At 43.8% G+C, this 24,589-nt stretch overlaps 1 protein-coding gene across 2 annotated transcripts in view; it reads left to right on the forward strand.

Moving 5' to 3' along the window:
- Positions 1-518: 518 nt before the first annotated feature.
- EPHA4 (EPH receptor A4) overlaps positions 519-24,589 on the forward strand; it is a 135,253-nt gene continuing 111,182 nt past the window's right edge. Inside the window, exons 1-3 of one of the 2 annotated variants that reach the window (XM_081142898.1) lie at positions 519-642; positions 3,749-3,816; positions 7,990-8,653. In XM_081142898.1, coding sequence (XP_080999024.1) covers positions 552-642; positions 3,749-3,816; positions 7,990-8,653 — 823 coding nt within the window. In that variant the 5' untranslated portion in view covers positions 519-551. The remainder of the gene's footprint in view (positions 643-3,748; positions 3,817-7,989; positions 8,654-24,589) is intronic. The other variant, XM_081142899.1, reaches the window with a different exon arrangement.

Raw genomic sequence — 24,589 nt, forward strand, 5'->3', positions numbered from 1 at the left:
AGGGTGCAGCCCCAGCCTCGCGCGCGGGACCCAAGCGCTTAGACCCCCAGAAAAGAGCAACAGCGAAGGGGCCGGCCAACTTCATACTTATTTTATTACAATAAAAGGACCTTTTGCTCCGTCTCTAACCGTCCGCAGGGGGAAGAGGGAATTGCCAACCTTTCCTCGGGCTCCCCCCAAGCAATTCAGTCTTTCTAAGCTCCTTCCCCGGCCCAGGGGCTGAGCCCCGGAGGTGAGGTCTAGGGACCCCGCTGCCTCCCTCCGGCGGAGGCGGGGGCCCACGCAGAGCTCGCCCCCTCAACCCCGGGGTGGGGGGGCACCGCGCGCCCCGGGGAGCCCCGAGGGGCGGGAACTCAAGGCGGGCTCCCTCAGTTGGGGCGGGGCTAGGCGCTCCGTCCGCGCTACCATTGGCCGCGGGCCCCGGATTGGCGGGTGGGCGTCACGGGCCAGGCCCACCCCCTTGGCAATGTCTTCAGCCTGCTGCACTCCTAACTTAAGCATTTATTCCACTGGGATAGAAGCGGTAGGAGCAGCGCTGGCACCGGCGAACCATGGCTGGGATTTTCTATTTCGTCGTCTTTTCGTTTCTCTTTGGGATTTGCAACGCTGTCACCGGCTCCAGGGTGTACCCCGCAAATGAAGGTAAGAGCGGGGCGGCTTTCCTGCTATCGAGGACAGAAAGGGGACGACCCGCGGGTGAATTTTCCTCGGGAGCGCGAGGCCGGCGGGTGTGCGTGGAGGGGAGCCCGGGGTGAGCGGTGCGCCCCGACTGGAGAGAGGGGGCCGGGGCAAGGGGGTCCGTGTGGGGGCGGGGGGAGCGGGGCAGCCGAGGAGCTTGACCCGGGCGGTGACCCGTGCTTGCGGCGGGGCTGCGCAAGTTTGTAGCGAAAGGACAAAGTTTATCAGCATCCGCCCGCGAGGCCGGCTCGAACCGCCCCGAGGGGATACGCGGGAGCCCGCGCCAAGATTAAAAAGAATAATTCTGTGGCCCAAGTCCTCGCTCCCACCACTCCCCCACCCGGCGCCAGTCGAGGGAAAACGGAAGCCGGGGGCCCGGCGAGGGCTTGGTGCTCGCGGGTTCTGGTGGAAGCCTTGCGAGCTGTGGTTTCTGCAAAGTTTCCCGAGCGCTGCGCTTCCCGGGACGCGCTGCGGAGCCTCCGCCGCGCAGCACTCGCGGTGCGGCCGGCCGGTCGCCGGTGACCTGATTTCTAGCACCCAGCGTCCGACACCTTTCTTTTCGTCGGGGCCCGCGCTCCCGGGGTGCGATCGCGGGTCCAAGGGGCCCCGTGCTCCTCAGATCACCCCGCAGACCTGGGCAACCCTCCGGCAAGTTGAACGTACTCGAGTGTTTGCTTTTTGGCCCAGAACTGTGCACCGGGTTAGTTTCGCGAGAACGTGCGGGACCGACTGGACCGGTCTCGGTGCTCAGTGTTCTGCGCGTCTGTTCGGACGCGTTGGATGGATCTAGTGTGTCTCTGTGTCGGGGAGGTGGGGGTTGATCATTTAGTTTCTGATGATCTCAGAGAAAGGAGAGTTGTGTGTGCTTGTGTGTCTGCGTGTGCATGCGCGCGCGCGCAAGTGCGTGTTTGCGGTGCGTGGGTGCCCCCGTGGACGCGGACGATTGTGTTTCTGTGCGCGAGTGCCCTGATTGTGCGCGCGTGTGTGCCGGCGAATGCTCGTGCTCGAGCCTGCGCTCATCTAGCCTTGCACTGTCTAGCCCACTCTTTCACCCCTCCCCCATCCATCCATCCATCCATCCATCCATCCATCCATCCATCCATCCATCCATCCATCCATCCATCCATCTATCCAATCCATCATCTCTTCATGCGTCCATCTCTCCGGACCCGTCCATCCACCCCTGTGCAATCTATCATTTTCCCTGTTCCGAAGGAGGGAGCCAAAACCCAACTTAGCCTTGGCTGGGCAGCCGGTACCCAGAGTTCGCCAGACGGAGGCTTGGAGAGATTCACACACCTGCCGGCAGACACTGCTGGGGAGAAAAGGGGCGCGCTCTCAGCTCTCACCCTCCCTATCTCCTCGCCCCTTCCGACGTGGCTCCACGAGCCTCTCGGCCCCTGCGCTCCTTGGTCCCCAGGGTCAATTCTCTCTGGCGAACCGTGGCTGCGCCGTTCTGTCGGCTCCTTCGCACACGTGTTAGGACGTCCCCGAAGACCCCGCTGCACCAGATGCGGAGGTTTTTCTCCATACCCATTTCTTGCCTTTTCTTCTGGAAGCGCAACTTGGGAGCCCTAGACACAAAAAGACTCCGATGGGGCCGTAGGCTGATGTAGGAAGAAGGGGGGGATCACCCCCTCTCAAACCCCTCCTCCCCCTTAAAAATTAATTCATTTTGTCGCTTTTTTATTCCCATCACGTTTCCTTTTCTCCCTCTCTCCTCCCTTCCTCCCCCCTCCCTTTTCTTGTAAATTGGGTCCTATTGTTCCCTTTGTGTCCCTAATCCACCTTACATAAATCCAAATGGATGTAGCGGGCTTTTCTCCAGGGACCGAGACGGGAGCGTGAGGCCGGCGGTGGGGGCGCAACTCCGGGCGGGAGCGACCCTGGGAAGGCTCTGCCTTTTAAAATAATTAACAGACCCCAGGAACTCAGGCTTCTCGGGGAAAACCGGGAGAGAGAGAGGCTGGCTTTAACTGCTTTGACTTCGTGGTGAAATGAGAGGGGAGATGGGCAGAACTCAGAGGCCCGGGGGGGGAGGAGAGACTGAGATTTGGGGTGCGCAAGAGCCACGAAGGCGGCTTCCAATTCCCACCCCTCCCCCCAGCCTGAAGAGCCAGCCTCGCTGATGAAATTAATAACCCGGTGGTTCCTTGGAGATGGGCCTTTCGACCCCCAGGCCTGCAGACCTCCGTGGGAAAGCCCGCGTGGGGAGGTCAGGGACGCGCTGCGCCCTCTCCAAGCCCCAGGTGCCTAGGGCGCTCGGGCCGGGGCGGGCGCCAGCAGCTCCGGAGCCTCGCTCCCGGCCCCCTAAGCTCCGAGGCGCACTCCGAGGCGTAATACAGGCGCACGAACTCTCCCGCAGACCTAAAATTCAAACCAGCGATTTCCTCTTGGGTGGAGGAAGGCGTCTCTGATTGTCCTCGAAAAGATCTGGGGAAGGATATCATGCAGTTCATTAGCATCCTAATTCTCCACGTCTGCCACCCCCCACCCCCTTCTGAAACTTTGATATTGAAAAAAGCTGCGGAGAGCACACCCAGGGCCCATTTGTTTGGTGGTGGGCGGGGGATGGTAGGGGAGAGAGCCTTTTCTTGACCCTTGGAGTGCTCTCCGATAGAATTCACTTGCGGCGCTGCCACCGTGATGAGTTATGCGGTCATCTGAAACTTGTAAAAACAAATAACTCCAGTAGACACCAGACAGAGATGAATGCAGATCTTGCTCTGCAGTGCGACTGCCCTACATAGATATATTTATTTTTATTTTTTGAATTGTACTTGAGATTCTCTATTCATCCTTTTAAGAAAATGAACCAACTGAGTCCTGGGATGGAATTTTAAATGCTAAGCAAGTTAAATAAATAAGAACTTGCAGATTTAAAGAGGGGAGAAGATCAAGTGAGTAATGATTATTTACATAAGTGAGACCAAGTTTAGGTTTTGATCCGAGTTGGATACGCGCACCCTCGGCACATATGGAAACGCTCAGGCAAATGGTTTTTGTAGTATTGGCTTTTTGCAATTGGAAATTAATCTATTTTTCTTTGTTTTTGTTTTCTTTTTTGTAGTTACCTTATTGGATTCCAGATCCGTTCAGGGAGAACTTGGGTGGATAGCGAGCCCTCTGGAAGGAGGGGTAAGTGCCGGGCGGCTCTCTTCTCCGAAGGGTAAAGAAGGAGTGATTAGCAACTTTCTGAGAGTCCTAATGGCTTGATTCTTGTTGATTGTGGCGAGGGGGTCAGATTTCCGCCATGGCCTATGCAGTGAATTACGCTTTGTTGCAGAAATCCTATACTCCTCTTGGGTAGGCCTGTCAGGGGAGAACCAGAAACCAAAAGGGCAGAAAGGGTTTTCGGAATTAGGGGATCGGTAGACGCATCGACTTAGATGCCTGTTTAAAAATAAAATACCAGCAAGCAATGCAATCTGGGGACCTAATTAGAATCTATGCCTATGCTCCTGAGGTGGCCATCCAGTCCTGAGAGTGTTAATGTTAGAGCAACCGTTCTGTTTCCAGGAAAAGTGAATAAAATAAAGATACCGGGGAGAAAACCCTTCTCATTGCACCAGTCACAGGTTCAGTTCTGTGCACAAGCAGCAGGAGTTTCTTGCCTTGCTCTCAGGACCACCTTATGTCAGCCGCTGAGCTCTCGCACGCGGAGAGAAAGCCTTAGGGACTAGCACCCGGGACACAGTCCATGCAGCAAACACCAAGAGCTTGAGCATGGTCGGTGCTAAATGTGGGAATTTAAGCCTTTGGAAGTTCGGGTCTTTGGGGATGGGGAGGCTGCATGGTAAGTAGGAGAGAGGAGGCACAGTTCATTTCTCCTCAAATCTGCCATCACTGCCTCCACTGGAAGATTAAGAGTAAAATTAGGTCAGTGGCCACATTCCCCCACTCCCGTCTCACCCCTTAATAACAGGTCAGCATGAATCAGCTTTGGAAAGAAAGCAGTACACTGTGTATCTCTGGCTTCTGCCAAATTGAGATAACTTAAGCCCTTTAAAAATTAAGCATATCACCCCACCTTTCCATGCTTGATGGTCTATGACCGAGTCCAACAATTAAAAGCAACAGGGAGGAAAAGAAGACCAGGCAGAAACTGTAATGCAGCACCCAGGATGGCGCGAGAACCTGTCCACTGAGTGCGCGCTAAAAGATGAAAAGGAAATAAAGATGCACAGACACCGTTTTTAGAAGGCGTGTTTCAAAAATAAGAAACAGTTGTGAAAATGGAGAATTTTAGGCTGTCTTTCCCCAAAGCAGTTCTTATAATCCATTTAAAATGAAACGGAGATTGCCCTGCCTTCCTGTTTTTCTGCCTGAACTTGACTGCAGTTAGTTGGGTCTCTGCTGAAAAATTCCAGTCTGCCCTCAAAACCGGGCATTTTTTTTTTTTTTTTTTAAGGGAGGGAGGATGATTGGCAGGCCTCTGGCAGTGTAGACAGGCAGCATTCACCGCTGATTGCAGGCAATTGCCCTCATTCTTTGAATGGGAAGAAAGGTACAGCTTTATCTTGTGAGAGTCAGACTCTTGTTAATCCTATACCCTGGAAAGGTCACTGACTCAGGAAGACTTTCCCATGCTACACCAGGGCTCTTGCTCTGTAGGTAGAATGTATTAGAACTGTCTGCGCAGTTGAGGATGGAAGGTGTCAGTACTTGCATTAAACATTTTAATGAGCCTTATTTTTTCTCACTGGCTGCTCTTAAGCTGGAAGAGAGAATGCATCGAGTATGACTTTGGATCTGAGTTGTTACACTAAATATACATGGACCTATTTAAAAGCAAGGGGTGACACATTTCTGAGTACAGTCTATGATCTATCTAGTTTCTGGAAAGCTTTTACTGCAATTTAATATGCTGCAGACTCCACCCCCCCCACACACCCCCTTCCCTGAACTGCTGGAAAAGCACCTGGTCACTTTTTCTAGAATGAAACTTCTCTCTCAGTTGTCTTGAACTCTCTTTAAAATTAAAAACAATACTATGCATACTGGTTATTGTATACAACCCAGAACTCCTTAGGGGCTGAATGTAGATAGTTTTTTCCTTTCCTTAAATATTATATGCATAAAATTGTAAGTATTATTGTGAGGGGTTAGAGATGAAATTATATTTGTGCATAAGAGAAATAGTCATTCCAAAATGCATAGTAGCCTTTGAGAAATTCTGTGCCAAATTATAAAATTTAGTTAATCTCTAAATTTTGTATTTGAAGAGGACTCTATCAGGCTGAGAGGGACAGATGAATTAGACATCTACCAAGTAGGAATAGATTGACTTTCAAAAGTCCTTTGCAGCAGAGGGAAAAAGCCTATTTTAGTCTTTTGATTATTCTGAAATCTCTAGTTAGAGTGAGAATAGGTAACATCTTTGCTGGAAACTTCAGATTATGGTTTTGTCCAATAATGACGTTTATTTGTTGTTGTTATTATTTTAAAAAAGAAAAAGAAACCTTATTTGACAATACCAACAAGGAAAAAATAAAATACAGACAGAAACAACTCACTATTCTCCTGTTTTTCCATCAGAACAAGTAAACAGAACATGAGAATAATGGAAAGTGATGGCTCCTCATGGCAACATTATAGCAAAAACCTAATTTCTAGGCGGTGTTCATTTAAAGGAGTATATTGAGTTTCTGACATTGATTGTAAAATACAAAACTAAGGGGAGATTTGTCATTGTTCTGGTGAATTGATCAGTGTGTTTAGACAGTCAAGGGCAGGCTGGAAAATTCGCATTATACCTGAATTATCCTGCGTGAAGTTCGTGGAGCTAGACCTGTGTGCTCTCATTTACATCGATAAATGTGCTTTTTCTACATTCCCTTTGTTCTGAGATGAGAAACGTGCTGAGTAGGGCTTCTTTTTGTTTTGTTTTCTTTTTGAAGGTGAGGGTCTATTTTTGGATTTACATGCATTTCCTCAAATAAGTAAATTACTAGTGATTTATTAGTTAGTGGATAAAAAGAAATTTTAATCACCACAGGGCTCTTATCCCCCCCATTTCCAACTTTCATTATGGAAGTAGATGAAAGGGATACAGAATTTTATGCATTATGGCCCTTCACATAGTAACATTTCCATCCATTAACAGTTTTCCAATGCACAGATGGGAAACCCATTAAAAGATACAGAGTGATTCTATGTACTCGTTTTATTGAATGGAGGTTTAAGTGGAGCTATTATAGAACACACATTTTTTAAAACTATTTTTTCTTTGAATTATATTCATGTGTTAGACATTTAAGCTGATATATACCAGTTCTGCATAAGTGTACTACTATAGATATTAATGAAGAGCCTTGCAGGACCCCCAAAACAATCTTGCCCCTTTTAGGTTTATTTTTAAAATTTATGGCCAGAGTGAAAGGACTGCTTTAGTCATAGTGAATTCAGACTGTCCCGCCATAAGAATCTTTGTTAGGAAGTAGATTGCAAAAAAGTCCACCATCCTTTTTAAAATTTCTTGAACTTCTAATCACAAATACTACGTACTATTTTGCTTTCAATATCCTCAGAATAGTTAGAAGCAGAGCATGTGCCCGTTCTTGTTTGCTTATGTGTACATGTTTTAAAAGGAAAAACAGTATAAACATGGAATTGAACGTACGCTCTTGAGAAGTGTCCTACCATTACACATGACAGCGTAGCTGAGAAATCCAACCAGAAAGTTTACTCTCTGTCATCCCAAGATTACCAAAACCAGAATGGTGAGCTTTTCTTTCCCCCCTTTAAAGAGTCGTGACAGTGCCAAGAAAAAGAAAAAAAAAAAAAATCCACTGACATTTTTTTAGGTATTAGAGAGCAGAGTTCTGACAGGAGCACCACTAATTAACTGATAATTGTCTCCCTTTGGCAAGCTCTGCTCTTCCTGCTCTTAATTTGCAGGTCTCTGTTCAGTTGTTGAAACAATACACATACTAGTTTTTCACTTATGAGTAAATTTGAACTGTTGCCACTTGAAATTGTAGCTGTTGTAATAGGTGAAACTGAGGTTGTTAGACCACTGCAAGGAACTGCTGAGAACTCCTGCGTAATAGATCCACCATTGCCACTGGATTTAACGCAAAGGGATGAAGCAATTTACACACACACACACACACACACACACACACACACTTCTGCAATAAATTGCTGTCTTATCTTCTCCATAACAAACGTTACCAGTGAGGACTGGCACTGAATAGGTTTCTTAATTGAAAAAAAAATGAAATTGACGTTGAATGAGAGTGAAGTAGGATTGACAGATCCTTGGGTGATGAAATTTTGCGACTGATACATTGCCTTTGGATTTTGCAGTGGGAGGAAGTGAGTATCATGGATGAAAAAAACACACCCATCCGAACCTACCAAGTGTGCAACGTGATGGAGCCCAGCCAGAATAACTGGCTCCGAACTGATTGGATCACCCGCGAAGGGGCCCAGAGGGTGTACATTGAGATCAAGTTCACCTTGAGGGACTGCAACAGTCTTCCGGGCGTCATGGGGACTTGCAAGGAGACGTTTAACCTGTACTACTACGAGTCAGACAACGACAAGGAGCGCTTCATCCGAGAGAGCCAGTTTGCCAAGATCGACACCATCGCGGCCGACGAGAGCTTCACCCAAGTGGACATCGGCGACCGGATCATGAAGCTGAACACCGAGGTCCGAGACGTGGGCCCGCTGAGCCGAAAGGGCTTCTACCTGGCCTTCCAGGACGTGGGCGCCTGCATCGCCCTCGTGTCGGTCCGCGTGTTCTACAAGAAGTGCCCGCTCACCGTCCGCAACCTGGCCCAGTTTCCAGACACCGTCACGGGGGCTGACACGTCTTCCCTGGTGGAAGTCCGAGGCTCCTGTGTCAACAACTCCGAAGAGAAAGATGTGCCCAAAATGTACTGCGGGGCAGATGGGGAGTGGCTGGTGCCCATTGGCAACTGCTTGTGCAACGCCGGGCACGAGGAGCGGAATGGAGAATGCCAAGGTAGGACGGCCGGGCTGCGCCCCGCGTTAGGGCTTAGGGCACGGAATTAAATCAGAGCTGAGGCTGAAGGGAGGCGAGCCAGGGATCGGCAGCCCCGGGGATGCGGTGGGACGGGGTCTAATGAGTAAGTGCTGCAGGTGGCAAGGCTCAGGCGGTCGTGATGCTGACAATGTCAATGATGCGGCCACCGTCAGCAGGAGGCCCAGCGTATTTGCGGAGGGGCGCTCAGAGCCGAGCCGGCTGGAGGCGCCCCTGGAGATGGAAATGACCGTGACCGAGGCGGAGACACGGGCTTGGCTGAGCCTTCCCGAAGGACCGCGGGCAGGTTTTCAGACCGCAGTGCTCCTGTCTGTAGGCTTGGTAAAAATGGTAAATATCCCTGGCCGCGTGTGTACACGTACGGGAACGATTTACACGTGGAGTGTGGACGGCGTTGTTCCAGGTCTCGCAGGCTGTGCAGAGGATGTCCAGGGGTCCCTGCGCTGTGGAGTGACAGTGTTTCAAGTAAATTTGTTCCACTGAGCCCCCATGGGCAGGGTCCCTAAGTGAAATTAATCTCGGAAGGCCTTTATTTCCCCCGGGAGGTGATAAAGAGCTTGCAACAGTCTTCCTGTTTCATCTGTGGCCAGAGGCAATATTAAATTGTGATCCATTTTGGTTATTGAGTGTTTGAAGAAATCTAGGTATTTTTATCACATTAATTTCTTTGTAGCATATTACTAAAGTGATCTTTTTTCTCACCTAAAGTTCAGTGTATGCAATTCCTTCTTCCCTTATGTCCCTTTTTGTCACAATACTGTGGAGTTCATAAAGTTATTTTCTTTAAAAAGCTTTGTTTCTGAGTAAGGGATGAGAGTAATTCATTCGTATATGGATTGCTCGTGTCATGTGTGGCTTAAGGCTTTAAAAAAATCAGTTATCCAAGGTTTTTATTTTTGCTTGGTATTTATTTTTAGTGGTATCAATAGTCTGCTGCTGCCAATCTTATTATGGTTAGTGCTAAACAGTGTAACTCTGGTCTCATCTCTGGAACAGATCAGATTAATCTTTTCTCAGGGTGATTGTTGAGCTGTAGACGGCATCGCCCATGGTTCACCTGATTTGGTGATTAAAGAGCCTGAAATAACTGCCTGCCACACAATTGGTCTGGCATTTCAACCATCTTAATGACGCGATGGGATTAACTAGGGGACAATACACTCGACTGACTGGAAATCAACAATAATAACCTAGAAAAATTACAGTTTTGATAATTTGCTCTCATGGAGTTATACATTTATCCTTTCATAGTTAATATTTTCTAAAGTGTCATTCTTGATTTGCTGCAGTTATTCCTAGGGGAGCTCACAAGGAATGTCTTTTAATTTAATTGTAAATAAAACAGAATAAAAGCTGACTACCTTTTCTGTTGACCTAGAATAAAAACTTGAAAATTTGAAAGTTGGAATTTAAAGGAAGTTCCTCCCATTTTGTTTGCTCTTGACTTAGCAGCTACAAGAGAAGCTGTACCAAAGTGAAACTTTGAAGTATATCCTGGTATTAATATTAGAAAGTATATGAGTACATTTTTATTGGCATGTGAATTACAATAATCATAGAAGGAACAGTGAAATGAACTGTGTGATGACACCACATCATATTTTAGGGTAAATTATTCTGCCTTTTCAATTTTTGTAAGACAGGACACGCGCGTCTTCACATGTCAAGATTCCTGTATATATTTTTTAAAAACACCGTTGTCTTCCATTTCTTGCTCAAATGGTCACATGTCTGGCATTAGAATCTCTCTGTATCTAATGTCATTGATTTTCAATTGTCACAGAGCCCAATAACTCATACGTTGCTCCACTGCGAAACTCCTTGACAGTTTTACAACCCAGATTAGAAGGAAAAGAGAAAAAGATGGAGGGGGAGTGAATGTAAAGGCAATTGAACATGTTAATGGTTTGTTTGATGGAAATAATCTCAGGACTCTAGTTAATCATGTGGTTCACGAAAGGGGAGGGGCTCCGTGTTTTAGGTCTAGTCCACTGCTGAGCAAACTGTTCCTAACACACAGGGTCAAATGTTTGATGGAATGGGAAGGTTGGTTGAGCCAGTTTTGAGGATCTTTGGTGTTTCTACACCTGCTCCCCAGGTATTTTCTTTGCTGCTCATAAAGTGATTAAATCTTTTAAGAAGGCACTTTTTTGCCCAAAACCTTGCATTTTGTTTGCTTTTTTGTTTTTTATTCTACCAGTAAGAATCTCTGATGAATTTAGGAAGAAAGGAACAACATGAATGACAAAGGATTCTTAAATTCCAAACTTGAGTGAGACTTTTTAAAGACTGTAGAATTCTTAGGAGAAATAAAAATGCTTGTCTCCATCCTTGACATCATTACTGGGGCGTCAGAGAAACATCCAAGTGGAGCAGAAGGAACATCAAGACAAAAAAATATGTCTAAATTTGGTCACTTAGCAGTATGACCTTGAGCACGTCTCTTAGGCCCCCTGAGCCTTAGTTTATTTATCTATAAAATGGGTTGATAGTAATTGTACTATCTTCCAGGCTTGCTGTGAGGACTTGATGTCGTTAGATTGGAAACAGTCACCTTGTAGATCATAAAGCATGAAACCGATGTTAATGCTAGAATTTTTTTAAAAAAATGCTCTTCCCAAGGTCATAGCTGGCTACTTTAAAAGGTGTCGCGCTGAGGTAGGAAAAGGGTGTTCATCTCCCAGTCACCCTTGGAAGCCAAGGCTAAAGACGGGAAGCTGTGCTCTTGCCCTAACAAAGAACAGTGGCCATTTCACACTTCATACTGCAAAGGATATTCTTTTTTTGGTGTTGTTTTGTGGTGGTGGTTTTTTTCCCCTGAAGGAAAGAGAACTTTCCTTTGAGAGAGAGAAAAGTGATTGGGGGGTGGGCCCAGAGAGAGGCTAGTGAAGAGAGCTTGAGAAGGGATATAATGGGGGATTGGCAGGGCTTCAGAACTCTGGCAGCAGGTTCCTCCCCGTTGCCTCTTCAATGGGTCGCTGTGGCAGGGCCAATAGAGGAGCAGGTGAAAGGCCACCTCCTTCCTCATCCATCTTCCTCGGGGTCTGGGAGGTCAGAGTGAAGATTGATTAAGATCTTAAATGTTTGACAAAGGGTCCCTGGGCAAAAATGGGCAGGGCGGGTGGGGGCCTGGGGTGTGCTGTTGTTTAAATCTAACCCTGGTCATCTGCCGGCATCCTCAAGGGACCTTGGGGACAGAAGTACACTTCCTCTTAGAGTCCTCACTTCCAAGCAGTACATGGTAATGGAGACGTGGAGAGCTGCCTCTGAAGTGTCCAGCGGCAGGGTGACGGGGGCTTGCCCTCTGAAGCTGCCGCAAGTTCATTGTGCTCCTGTGTTGCGTTTTCTGAAACGCTTTGGCCCGGTCTCAGCAGGGCGACAAAGAGTGTTAGTCACTCATCTGCCCTCCCCAGGAGAGGGGCGCAGCGGCTTGAACTTGCCTCGTGATGGGGTGCACGGGATGAGAAACTGAGTTAGCCTCGCCACCCGTCCTCAGACGGCCAGGAAAGGAAACCAAGTCCCCTCCGACGCCCCAGCACACGCGCATCCCCCTCGGGAGGAAGCCTTCCAGGCGTTTGCAGGGCTGTCCCTTCCCTCCGAAACAGTAAGCAGAAGGCCGACAGGAAGACTCCTTATGAACTTATTTTTTGCTTAATTAAAAAGCTGAAAAATGAAAGTCTCAGGTTTACTCTTTGAAATATTAATAAGCAATCTTTTCAGAGAGTACAGAGAAAAAGAAAACTTTCTGGTAGTCACTCTTAAGACCAAGCAAGTGGTCACAACTTTGACAAAATTCTGCCAGGTAGAAATCAAGCCTTGCTGAAATGCACAATGTTGCTATAAATTGTTTGGGGTCATATATATCTAGGACCTATATATTATGTCATTATATATATGAAGCATTCTTATCAGCAAAAATATCTTGTCAAAAAGCTCTTTTGATAAAAAACAAGACAAATGCTTTGACAGCTGCGAAATAGAGATATTTCAAATTTGTGCTCTGAAAAGAGCTGTGGTTAAAAAAGAAAAAGAAAAAGATGACTTTGTTTTTCTAAGGATTGTAGGAGAAAGAAGTACCAGAGAGGAAGCATTTAAAACATAGTTCAGAGGAGACGCTGTTTCTTCTACCTTTGAATCACATCTTTAAGAGTCAATTGCTTGAATCGCATGGCTGCTTTCATCCCGGCTTTGCAGTGGGGCTGTGATCACTGAAAGGGGCGATTCTTTACATGGGAGAACAGGGTTTAATTACTGTCCTTTCCTGTCCCACCTTTTTATTTCTTTTTCTCTCTGAGACCAGGCTTCCTTCTGATTGTGAATGAGCCAATGGCCTCTATTTTGAGCTCACCAAAGCATCACACAGGCACTGAGATCAGTTAGGGATTTTTGAATATGGTATTAAAGATTTGATGATTTATTTTAGTCTAACTGAGCTTCCTTGTACCTTTCAGAAAATGAATTGAGACAAAATTATTTTTTTTTAAGACATGAGGCTTTAGGAGAAAGACTGATTACATCGCTTTTCAGTTACCACTGTGCAAAACAGAGGTGGTTGTGATATGTTTGACTTTCACATCACTGAATGTGACTACTTAAGGGTTTTTTGGTTTTTTATTTAATTGACGAATTTAACATTGCCAAAGAACTGCATACCTAACTCTTACTCCAACTTTTTATGAGTTTCCACCCTTTACCATTTGGCAAGTAACCCAAATATATCTTTACCCATTTATTTTAAAAAATAACAAATGGAGTTATTCTCTTAATTGTCATCTTGTTTTTATGATGCTTGACTATTTAGCACATTAGAGAATATAACTTTTCTTCATTCTTCATAATTGATGATTAATAATCTGTAGCAGAATGTATCATACTTTAATTTTTCCCTTACTGGTAGATATTTAGGTTATTTTAGTTTTCCCTGGTAATATTTTTAAACACTTTAATTTATAAATCATACATTTACATTTGTGCAATTCTGAATGATTAACCTTGCTTTTCTGGCTTTACCTTGGACAAGTGAATTCAGTGCAACTTTCTTATCATGAGAATGTAAGTGGAGGAGTGCAGTTGGTTATAAGCAGACAGCTAACACCAGGGACTGTTATGGAACATAGTGAGGTCTCATGAAATGTTCATTGGTTGAATGAATAAATAAATGCATAAGGAATTGTGGCCTGTTTCATATTAAACATTTATTTGGTGGAATAGTGTTTCATGGAGTCCACATGATGTATCAGAATCTTTGAATGTGACTAATGTATTCATAAGGTCCTTGTTTATAATTCCTCCTTCATTTGGGTCTTAAGTATTTACATCATGTTTATGAAACATCTCTGTGCCTGAACATTCAGAAATCTCTGCAGCGCATGTGTGAATGTTGAGTTAAGTACCAAATGGCTAAGCCTTGCCTTTTTGTGTGAGACCTGAGTTTAGTTTCTAGTTGTGCTACTTACCCAGATGTGTGGTCATGGATACTAACTTAACCCCCCTGATCTCAAGTTCACATTAGCGATGGCCGGCAATAGCATGTGATTATGTGTGACACACACATACAAGCATGTGTGCATAGAGGGAGGGGTTCAGCCAGTGCCTAGAATCATTAAACACTTGGTAAGTGGAAATTGCTACTATGAATTTTACTGTTGTTTGACAGAAACGTGGTAACAATAAGGGCTTTTTGGTCAGTGTCTGTTCAACAAGGAAGGCAGTTCGTTTCAGTGCAGAATAGAGGATTTTTGGTTTTTGCCTTTTGGAGGAGCAATGGTGACACATAGCAAGGGTAGGGGATGGTATAAAATGGCTAATCTTGTCTATATTGACCCTCTGTTCCCCAAGTTACTGCACTAGTTCTCAAAGTGTGTTCTAGCTGGTTCCCCAAGACCCATTCATAGAGTTTGCAAGGTGCAAACTTTCTTAGTAATGCTAAGATGTTATCTGCCTTTCCCCTCTCGTCTCATGAGCGGAGTTTTCCAGAGGCTACCTGATATGTGATATTAAACTGAATACAGAAGAACTATGAGAATCTAGCTGTCCTCTTGTCACTAACTCCTTTTGTGCTGGGAAATATCATTATTTTTTATTAAAATGTTATTCATGTTCACATATAATGGGCTTATTATCGGTATTTTGATATGAATTAATACATAATTATTTATAAATTTTTTAGTTTCAATTTCCAAGGGTACATATCGATAGCTTTAACTCATGTAAACGAAACTTCTTTGGCCTCCTCAATATTTTTAAGAGGGTAAAGGGATTCCGAGACCCAAAACTTTGAGAACCGCTGCGGTGGTCCATCAGCCTGTTAGTTTCTCTGGCAGGTAACAGGGTGTGCTACAGTCTTGCCGCAGACACATTAAAAACTAAACTAAAATAAGAAAGCTTCGAAAACTGTTTCCGAATCTGGGCAATTTAGGTCGCATAGAAAAATGGTGTTTTATTTATTCAACCTTTTAGATGTTTCTATGAAATTAGACAGCAATTTACAGCTCTTGACTTTTTAAGAACTGTTTCTCTGTGTCCAATAACATGGCTCAGTTCTGTCTAGTACTTTGTGCTCGCGAGAAGGAATGAGTAAAGAAGGCCCCAGCTGTCCCCAAGGGCCCGAGGGACTGTATCTTTTTCACTCAGGGCGTAAGACCTTTCTCCTGTCCCCTTGCAGCTGGTACCTCCGAGCTGTTTTGGGGAGGAGAGCAGGTGAGGTCACTGTGTTCCATGATCTGGAGGGTAATTAATAGTCCCATGACTAAATGGACATTTTATAAATATTCACGTCTATTTTGGCTCCCTGGGAAACAATGGTGTTGGTACCCCTTACAACTCCCTTTGGGGACACCAAGCGTTCTCTGGGTGAATGCTGGTCCTCAGCTGTCCGGGTAGGGTGGCTTTTCCAGGCAGCAGATTCTCCATTTGCATATTCTGTGTTCGCCTCCATGCAAAACAGCACACCCATTGCTCCTTTCACAATGGCAGCGAGAGCTTCCTTTGGAAACTCCAGCCAGAATCTCCTTCTGTTTATGCAGAGCCCAATGATTTAGATGCCATGCAAATTAATTCGGTTTTGATTTGAATGCTTCCAGAGACTGGGGGTGGGAGGTGGGGAGTGGACTATTTGCACAGGGCTCTTTGTGCAACCCCTAACACCCCCCCCCCCCCCCCCCCCCCCGTGGCTGGTTGTCACTCCCCAGACCCTTGCCCCATGCAAAACAACTCAGACTCCTGCTGCTCATTTTATTTTGACCTTTGGAAGGAAACCTAGCAGTTGGTGAATCCCTTGGATTGCCTGTTTAGTGACAGCTTCAGCTGGAATCTTGCTGTTCTTTCTGAGGTGGGAGGGAGGAGATGACACTATTCAGATTATGCTAGGAATGTTTCGAAGTGTCCTAACAAAGGGCCTTAAAACATCGTAAAGTAAAAAGATCAAATTCTTTCAAAAAGAATTGTCAGATCTCAGGAAGTTCTGAAAATAAGCTTTAGGTTACTAGTGGGCTTGAGTCCATTTGTTGACAGAAGAAACGTCCAAACCTGTAGAGAATTTTTATGAGTTTATTTGAGTCAAATTGACAACAATTGCTGGGAAGCAAAACCTCAATGCATTGAGAAAACGCTCTGGCAAATGTTAGTTTTGCAGCTTATTTCATACATTAGAATCAAAGGAGGAGATGTAAGAAGGGTTACATGAAATCCATTGGTGGCAGATTAAGGGGGTGGGAAAAAACGAAGTGGGGGACATCTCTGGGATTAAATTAAAAGGTAAAATAAAGAAACACATACTACTCTTACATTGGTAGGTACAGGATAGTTAATATTCAACATTTACAGCACATAGAGATGGTATATTTGAAACAAGATAACAATGAGGAGTTCTGTGGTCTGGTGGTCTGGTGTGCCCTGAGGGATCTGGAAAAGGAGATTTCAAAGGTATGTTATGTTAGATGCAAAAAGGCAATAGTCAGGCTCACTTAAGGTAAATTAAAAGTTGGTCTTTGTCAAAGAAGCTACAGGCCTGGGACATGACTACCTGCCATGTCCTGCTTTTAATTAGGAAATTCTGTTTAGAGCTATGTAGTTACCCCTTAGCTTGTCAGGTTTAGTATGTGGCCCCTTTTTTGTCCACACATTACTTCAATAAATATATATTGAAAGTGTAGACTCCACAGACCATCGTTGGTATTTCCGCCATTGGCTTCTACAGCTATAAATGAACACATCTGTCTTCATAACTAGAATCACCATTAAAATCCTTTATTTTCACTTATGTCCCAGATAAATTTCTTTGAAAAGGTATGTTATTATAATTCTGTTCCTTAGTCCATATGTGCATTCACTTTGAGTTGAATTTCTGCCTTCCCCTCCCGCCCAGTGTTTCCAGATTTCCTTTAGCCTTGGCTTTACTCTCCTGGAGTGGAAACACAAGCATGCTGCGTATCTCACCCAGCAAACATCACTCTCCGCTTGAAAACAGGAGACCACGATCATATGTGTTCTATAAATTAGAAGAAGAAGGCTTCGCATGAAATGTTTTTGAAGTTCAATTAGTTTGGAGTTCAGGCTAATTTCACAGGGCAGAAAATGGGCATAGCCAGACTTGGAGTGTAATTAAGTGGAGGCAGGGTCAGGAAAGACAACATCTAAATGTAGAAGAGCTTTGGTTTAGCTCCACATGGTCTGACAAAGTTTGATGATGCTGTTCAAAGTCCATTTGGGATGGATTATTAGGATTAAAGAACAGCAGAAGGCTCTGTACTTGGTACATTCTCTGGTGTCATTAGTGGATGAGAAAATTCAGCTGCTTATCTGGCTCTTGTTTCTAAGGATGGATTTAAACAGACCCACACTTCTTCAAGGTGATCTTACTAACCTCTTCTTAATAAGTTACAGATCTCAAATTGCCCGGAATCCTTAAAATACCATTTGAAGTAAGTTGATTGATAATTATCATTTCCCCTATGTGTGCAGATATTTTCCTCAGCAATACAAAGCTATGGTACAGTTTCTTAATTACCCAGATAATCCTGTTTGCTTGTATTTTTAAACTATGAAGTGCTGGGTAATTATTCAATTCTTAATAGAAGGCAAATGGCAATGTAAACAATAATTAGGATGTGAGACAGACTAACGCGCTTCAAAGCAAATGGGATTTTTTTTCATACTGTTCAGCATGAAGTCCCATAAAGCTAACAATTTAGAAGCAAGGCCAAAAAAAGGTGCCGTTTTGTCCATGTTTTATGGCGTTATCTCTTCATGGCTTGTTTCTGTGAATAGCAGTTTGCCCCAACGTGGCTGGCTGTGCCCAAGCCAAATGTTTCCCTAACAATCGCCTCCCTGCTGTTTGACATTTGACTGTCTTCTCCCAGGGCCCCAGATTGGTCCTTTGTCTGCTTCAGATCCCAGGGGTCAGAGGTTAACAGAATACTGATTTCCTCCCATAATACCATGGCAGGTAAATATGGGCCAACCTCATGATCAGTTAAGACGCAGCTCAGACAGGAATGCTTTTCTTCGGGGCTTTTGTCCTCAAGAACTTCCCTGATTTAAGACTCCCCGTTTCCCAGCTCTCGCTTTCCACAAGGGATCCCTCATTATGAGTGCTGCCTTCCCTTTCATGTGGCTTTTCATTCACGACTAACAATATGTCCCCAGAAATACACGACCTGAAAATTATGAACAAATCATTGCTTTTGATTAATTAATTTTGCAAACTTAAGATGGTAATACTTTGCAATCTTCGTGCAGTTAATTATGTCTTGTAGTCTTATCTGTACTGTATGTTTCATTGGTGAAATAATAAACTGTTAACAGAAGCAGTAGACAAAGATATGTTAATAATGATGCTGTTACCCCCCCCCCCTTTTTTTTATCTAGCCTTCGTGGTGAGTTGCCAGTTAGAGGTGTAATTAAACAAATAATCAATTTTATTTTCCATGTTCATCGTTTATGGAGATGTCCAAGCATTCATCAATATCAATGTTATTAGTGTTTTACATCAGCTTAATTATATCAGCCTCAGTTTTTTCTCCCAAGAGTAACGTAACTCCATAGGCTACTTTCTAATTGGTTATGATGCACACGTAGCCTTTAAAAGTTTAAAATATATTTCAAACGTTCAGGCTTCTTGTTATCATCAATTAATTGTAAGCCACTCCTCTCTGTATTAGCTCCCCCATTTCCATTTGGCCAACCCCCTTCACATTGCACTGTGAACTTGACGCTTAGATTCATTTGTTTTCAGTTTTAAGTGTTTGCAAAAGGCCTCCCCACTTTGAAGAACAGTCCCCTTTTCAAGTGTCCAGCTTGGCAATGCCTGAAGCAGGCCCCACGCGAATTACCATGTTAAAAGGACAGATCAATACGGTCCTGGCTCCCCCACCCTTCTTGCTCTCTTCCGAGGGGGGAGAGTTTTGAAGAACCCTAGGAGGCCCTTGACGGATGTGCCAGGAGACTTCAAGAGGGTTGTCAGTTGCCGAGTGGGGAACCTTGACAGTTTGATCTAGTGCCCAGACCGCTTCTCCGCTGGCCGCTGGCAAGTGGATGCAGGACTTGAGGGCTTCAGGAAAGCTCTAGCAGTTCATGTAATTATGGAGAGGATTAGGAGACGAGCGCTGGGAGAACCCAGAGATCGATAGGAGGGCGCGCCAGCCTGACCTCACCCTTGGCTCCTGGAGCGCTCCGCTTGTCGCGTTTAGCCTGTGCGCAGGGAAGAGCAGTGCGTGGGGTGGCTTTCTTAAGGGTTGTGTAAGCATATGCATGAGAAGGAAAGTGAGCAACCGCTGATTTTTGAGAGCAGACCTGTAGGAAATTAACAGGGTAAAGCCTCCAGTGCTTAAGAGGCGAAGGTGCTAATTAACTAATGGGAGACACCGAGATTTCACTCCTCTGTGCCTCTAGCTGAGGTGCCAGCGAAGAAGTGCAGGTGAAAGTAATATCTGAACCGTCCGGTTTCTGTCTATAGCACTTTCTGTAGGGGCTGCCTCTCTGTCTTTGTATCCTAGTTTAAAATGAGCAATACTGCAAGGCTACCTTGAAACAATAGGAAAGTGTGTTGTTTTTTAAAGAAAGGAACTCATGGTGATGGAAAGAAAGAATGTGATTTTTGCATGAATGAAAGAAAAGCATTTAAAAAAAAAAAAGAGTCTGAAACACATAGCCCGAGGGCCTCAAATGCTCTTGCTTTTGGGAAGTTATTCTCCACAGGGCAAAAAAATGGGGTCTCTACTTAGCTAAACAAGCCCAAGGACATAATTTATTCTAACCTTCATGAAGGATTCTGGGATTCTCATTCACAAAATGTTGTAGTTGTAACTGTTCCAATAATTTTTAAATGGGTACTTGATAAAAGCCAGAATTCTGCACTATGATTTTAAACTGAAACTGTTTTTGAAAGTTCATTATTAGATCTTTTCTTTTTTCACTTAGAGAAACATAAAGTCATTTATGGAAGAAAAGTAATGTCTGACCTTATAAAAATCACAACTATTATTGCAACTCTAAAAAATAGATATAGCAAAAAGAACCCGTTTCCCCAAAATGGATTGTTGACTTCTATAGATAATGATTGAAAAACACAAACCTAGTGAGTTTTCCAATATTTTCCATTATACCTTCTAGCTAGTTATCACTGATCTACAGGAAAGCTATTGATTTTTGTATGTTTATCTTGCATCCAATCTCTCTATTGAACTGTCTTGTGAATACTAATAGGTTTTCAGTTAATACTCCAGGGTTCTCTAGAGAACTAATACTTTTGACTGCAAACAATTATTGTTTCTTTCCTTTCCAAAAGTTAGTACTCTTATTTCTGATTTTTCTCTTACAACATTGGTCAGAATTTTCAGACCAGTAACAAATAATAGTGTAGATTGTGAGCACGTTTATTTTATGTCCAATTTCAGTGGGCATAATTTAAGTATGCTATGAGATATATTTTCTTAATATCATATTACCAAGTTATAAACATTTCTCACATATAACAGATTTTGAATTTTGTTAAATTACTTCAAGTATTTCTTTTATTTATGTGACCTTTTTGACTTGTCTTTATAAGATTGACTATATTAGTCGATTTTTCTGATAATAAACTATAAACTCTCCTTGCATTTGTGGGGGGGGGACTTATAAGGTGGCAGTGAGTTTTGATAAAGGGACTCTCGAGTTCTATTCGTTAATTGAAAATAGTAATTGAGAGCCAGAGCTTTGAAATAAGAACTGAATTTTAATCTCAGTTTTTTTCACTTGTAATGTGACGGGACTAGTTACTTAACTTTAGTACTTTTCTGGCTTTCTATCTGTGACATGGAAATATAATATCTACTCCATAGATATGTGTACTTAGGATTAAATAAGAAAATAAAAGACAATGTATGTAAGTCTCATCTAGGAATTGGCATCTATTCAGAGCTCAGTAAAATGTAGTAGTTTTTATTATTTTATTTTGAAACTTTCATAACTATCCAAGTGATATTAATCTACATATCCTCTCTTTTTCTCTCTAACGCTATCCCTTTCTCTCTTCTATTTTTATCAAGTTTTAGTATTATAATCAATTTGTAAAATTAATTATGAGTTTTCCATTTTTTAATGAACACTGTAGAAAGCTCATGTGCCTGCAAACTAGCTTTTCTCTGTCAGTTTGAATAATTTCATCATTAAAACTAGCTCTGGCTGTGCACTTATGATTTGGGCACTTTTCTGTGTGTCTGCTAGACTTCAGTAAAAAGTACAACAACCACAGAAAGGAAACTGGCTCTGGAACCTCGCTCAGTTGCTTTCCAAGTCACACAAACGGCTTTCCAGCCCGGCACAGTCCACATGTTCTTTGACTTTGATTTGGGCTTTTCCCAACCTCTGCTGACTTTAGGGTAAAAAGCAAAGATGCCACATTGCTGTCACCCATAATTACACTATTGAGATTTCTCATTACCTGTGTAGATCTGGAGCATATGAGTTAAAGGGGTAATGGGATCGTTAGACCTGGAGTTAGTGCATAGGCATGGCTGAGTGCTCCATTAATCATGCGCCTGGCTGTTAATGAGAATCCAGTTGAGAAAATATTTAATATCCCATCAGGGAAAGCTGCATTCCACTGCCGAGAGAATGTGGGGGCAGCCCTCGGAACTCTGGTGCTTTGCTCTCTCTTTTTATTTTAATTGAGAAAGAAAAAGAGAACATGAAATGACAGATCCATGTTTGTAGAAACATCTGGCGTTCCTTAGAGCTGCAACTCTGACATAATAATTTGTAAATGCTTTCTATTGGTTTTAAGGATTGGCAAGTTTTATTTTTCATTTCGAATTATTCTGTGGGCCATAGCAGACAGACGAAGACCAGAAGACAGAGATTGACTCAAGGTAACGAAGAACTTTCCAATATTTTAGACTAGACTTGAGTGGTGTGGGATGCCTTTTGAGACAATGATCCACATCTTTGGAGCCAGTGTTCACCCTGGTAAATGACCCAGGGCATCTAATAGCTTCCCTGCAGTAAGATATCAGAGACCCCGTATTTCTCAAAAGGAGCACCCTTGTCATTTTGGGCAGGACAATTCATCTTGGAGGAATATATTCCAAATACTATGGGTCTGTCCTGTGTACCGCGGGCAGGCACATTGCAAGGCTAGTCCCTGGGCACTAAATGCCTGGGGCATCCTCCAGCCCCTATGACAGGCACATACCTCCCCTAATTTTTCCAAATGCCTCAGGAATGGATACTAATCTCCATTGTAAACATCTAGACTAGACAAACTAAAATTACTTGCAATTCTAAGATGAGTATCTGACACCTCTTTTAAATATTTTATATTCTGTAAGAAGGTAATCTAGGTCTAGGATCTTGTAGCATAGAAGAGATGAGAAGCTCTTCAAACAATCCCAGCTATCAACCTCTCTAGTTTTATTTTCCTCAAATCTAAGTGTACACCATAGCATCTCAAAAATGATTTCATGTTTCCCCAGTAGGCACCAATTAAAGATGGTGAGAATGTCTTTTGGGAGAAAGCATTAATGTTTTATAAAGGTGTCTGTAACAGTGACTGTCACCCTAGTGCTCTTGGCTTTAAATGCTTTAGTCCTAAAACAGCCTTACAAGACAGGTCCTGTTATTCCCATTTTACAGTTGGGAAAGCTGAGGCATGGAAAGGTTCCTGAAGTCATGTAGACTATTCCAGATAACTTGAAACCAGATAGACTGGCTCCAACCTCCCCAGCTGCCAACTCTATACTGTACTTTCTCCAGGGAAAAACTGTCAGAAAGAAAGAAAACTCTCCCCAAGTTAACTAACAATGTGGGATCCACCTTGTATTCTTACAAAGTAAGCAGAATATTTAAATGCCTGAATTGTAGAATTATGTAAACAACGCCCTGTATTTACTCCAAGATTTTTCCAACACTCATCTGCCAATGGGTCGCCTTTGTATTATTTCAAATGGCCTTGCCAAGAGCAAAACATGACTTTCCAATTATTAAGGCTGAAGACCTTGTCACAGAGTGTATTACTGAGCAAATTATTCTTATTTTGACTTTGTATCAGCCAGAGCAGAGGGAGGAGTTACAAGCATAGACTCGAGTTTACAAGAGACAGAGCCTCAGCTTATCCTAACAGGAGGACGGCCCAACCAAACGAGACCTTTTTGCTTTTACAATGCTATGCAATAAATCCAAGGAGATTTAGGGGGAAAATCAATCTAAAAAGCATTACCTTTAATAATCTATTACTTTGTGCACGTGTTTTTAAGGTGATTCAGTTATTTAGTTGCAAATGCGTGCCAAAAAAAAAAAAAGGCAATAAAACCATTGAGAAGGCAATTCATTTATGTAATAAGGGAAAAGGGGGAAAACATGGGGTAAACAATTGCAGTTGGTGGGATCAGTTTATTCCTTTGGAACCCACACGTCCATCCTATCCTCTCTCCATTGTGTCGGTACCTTGTAGCTTCAGTGGAAATGGCTAACCATTCAGCACCTAAACCAGTTACGTTCTGAATTGTTAAATTATATTAATCACAAAAGTTCCTCTTTTTTTAAAATGCCTAAACCATTTAGAATGGGGTTTTCTGTCGACTCCAACACAACCCTAATTAATAAAGGAGGTCATTACTTTAACTTGACAATTACATGCAGACTAGTTTTCTATATACAGAAGTTGCATGTAGGAAACATAATGTGTTTGCCCAAGCTGAGTGTCACCCTTCCAAAGATTTCTTTATAGTCCTATAAACATGGAAACATCTTGTCCTTCCTTCTCGGCCCGCTGGCAGGGTGTGCTAGCTTGGGTTCTGCTGCTGACGGAGGCAAAGGCACGGGTCCCATACTGAGGCTTTGGGAGTAGGGGACATCTCTCTTCTTAGACTAGGAGAATATTAAGGTTGGAAGGACCTTAGAGATTATTTATTTATAGTCCGTGATTTTCATTTGACATATGAGGAAACTGAGGTTCAAACTAGTAAAGTACAAAATAAGCTGATAAATACTGATTCCTGAAGTTTGCCCTGTTGGAGTGGCTCAGTGGTTAAGGGTCAACCTACGACTCAGGAGATCTGGGTTCGATTCCCGGTCAGGGCACATGCCGGTTGTGGGCTCGATCCCCAGCAGGCGGTGTGAAGGAGGCAGGGGATCAGTGCCTCTCTCATCGCTGACGTGGCTCTGTTGGTTGAGAGTCATCCCGCCCACCAAGAGGTCGCCACTTGGATTCCCAGTCAGGGGACAGGCCCAGGTTTCAGGTTCAGTCCTTGGTCGGGGTGTGTACAGGAAGCAACCGATCGCTGTTTCTCTCTCCCTCTCTCTCTCTAAAATCAATAAAAACATATTTTTTAAGAATTTGTCCCTGATTGCAATCCTTAGGGCTTCAGGAAATAGACTTGAGATCCCTGAATAAACTGCCTCCTCTTCCTGTCGACATCA

The sequence above is a fragment of the Miniopterus schreibersii genome (genome assembly GCF_964146895.1).
Source record: "Miniopterus schreibersii genome assembly, chromosome: 7".
Taxonomy (NCBI): Eukaryota; Metazoa; Chordata; class Mammalia; order Chiroptera; family Miniopteridae; genus Miniopterus; species Miniopterus schreibersii.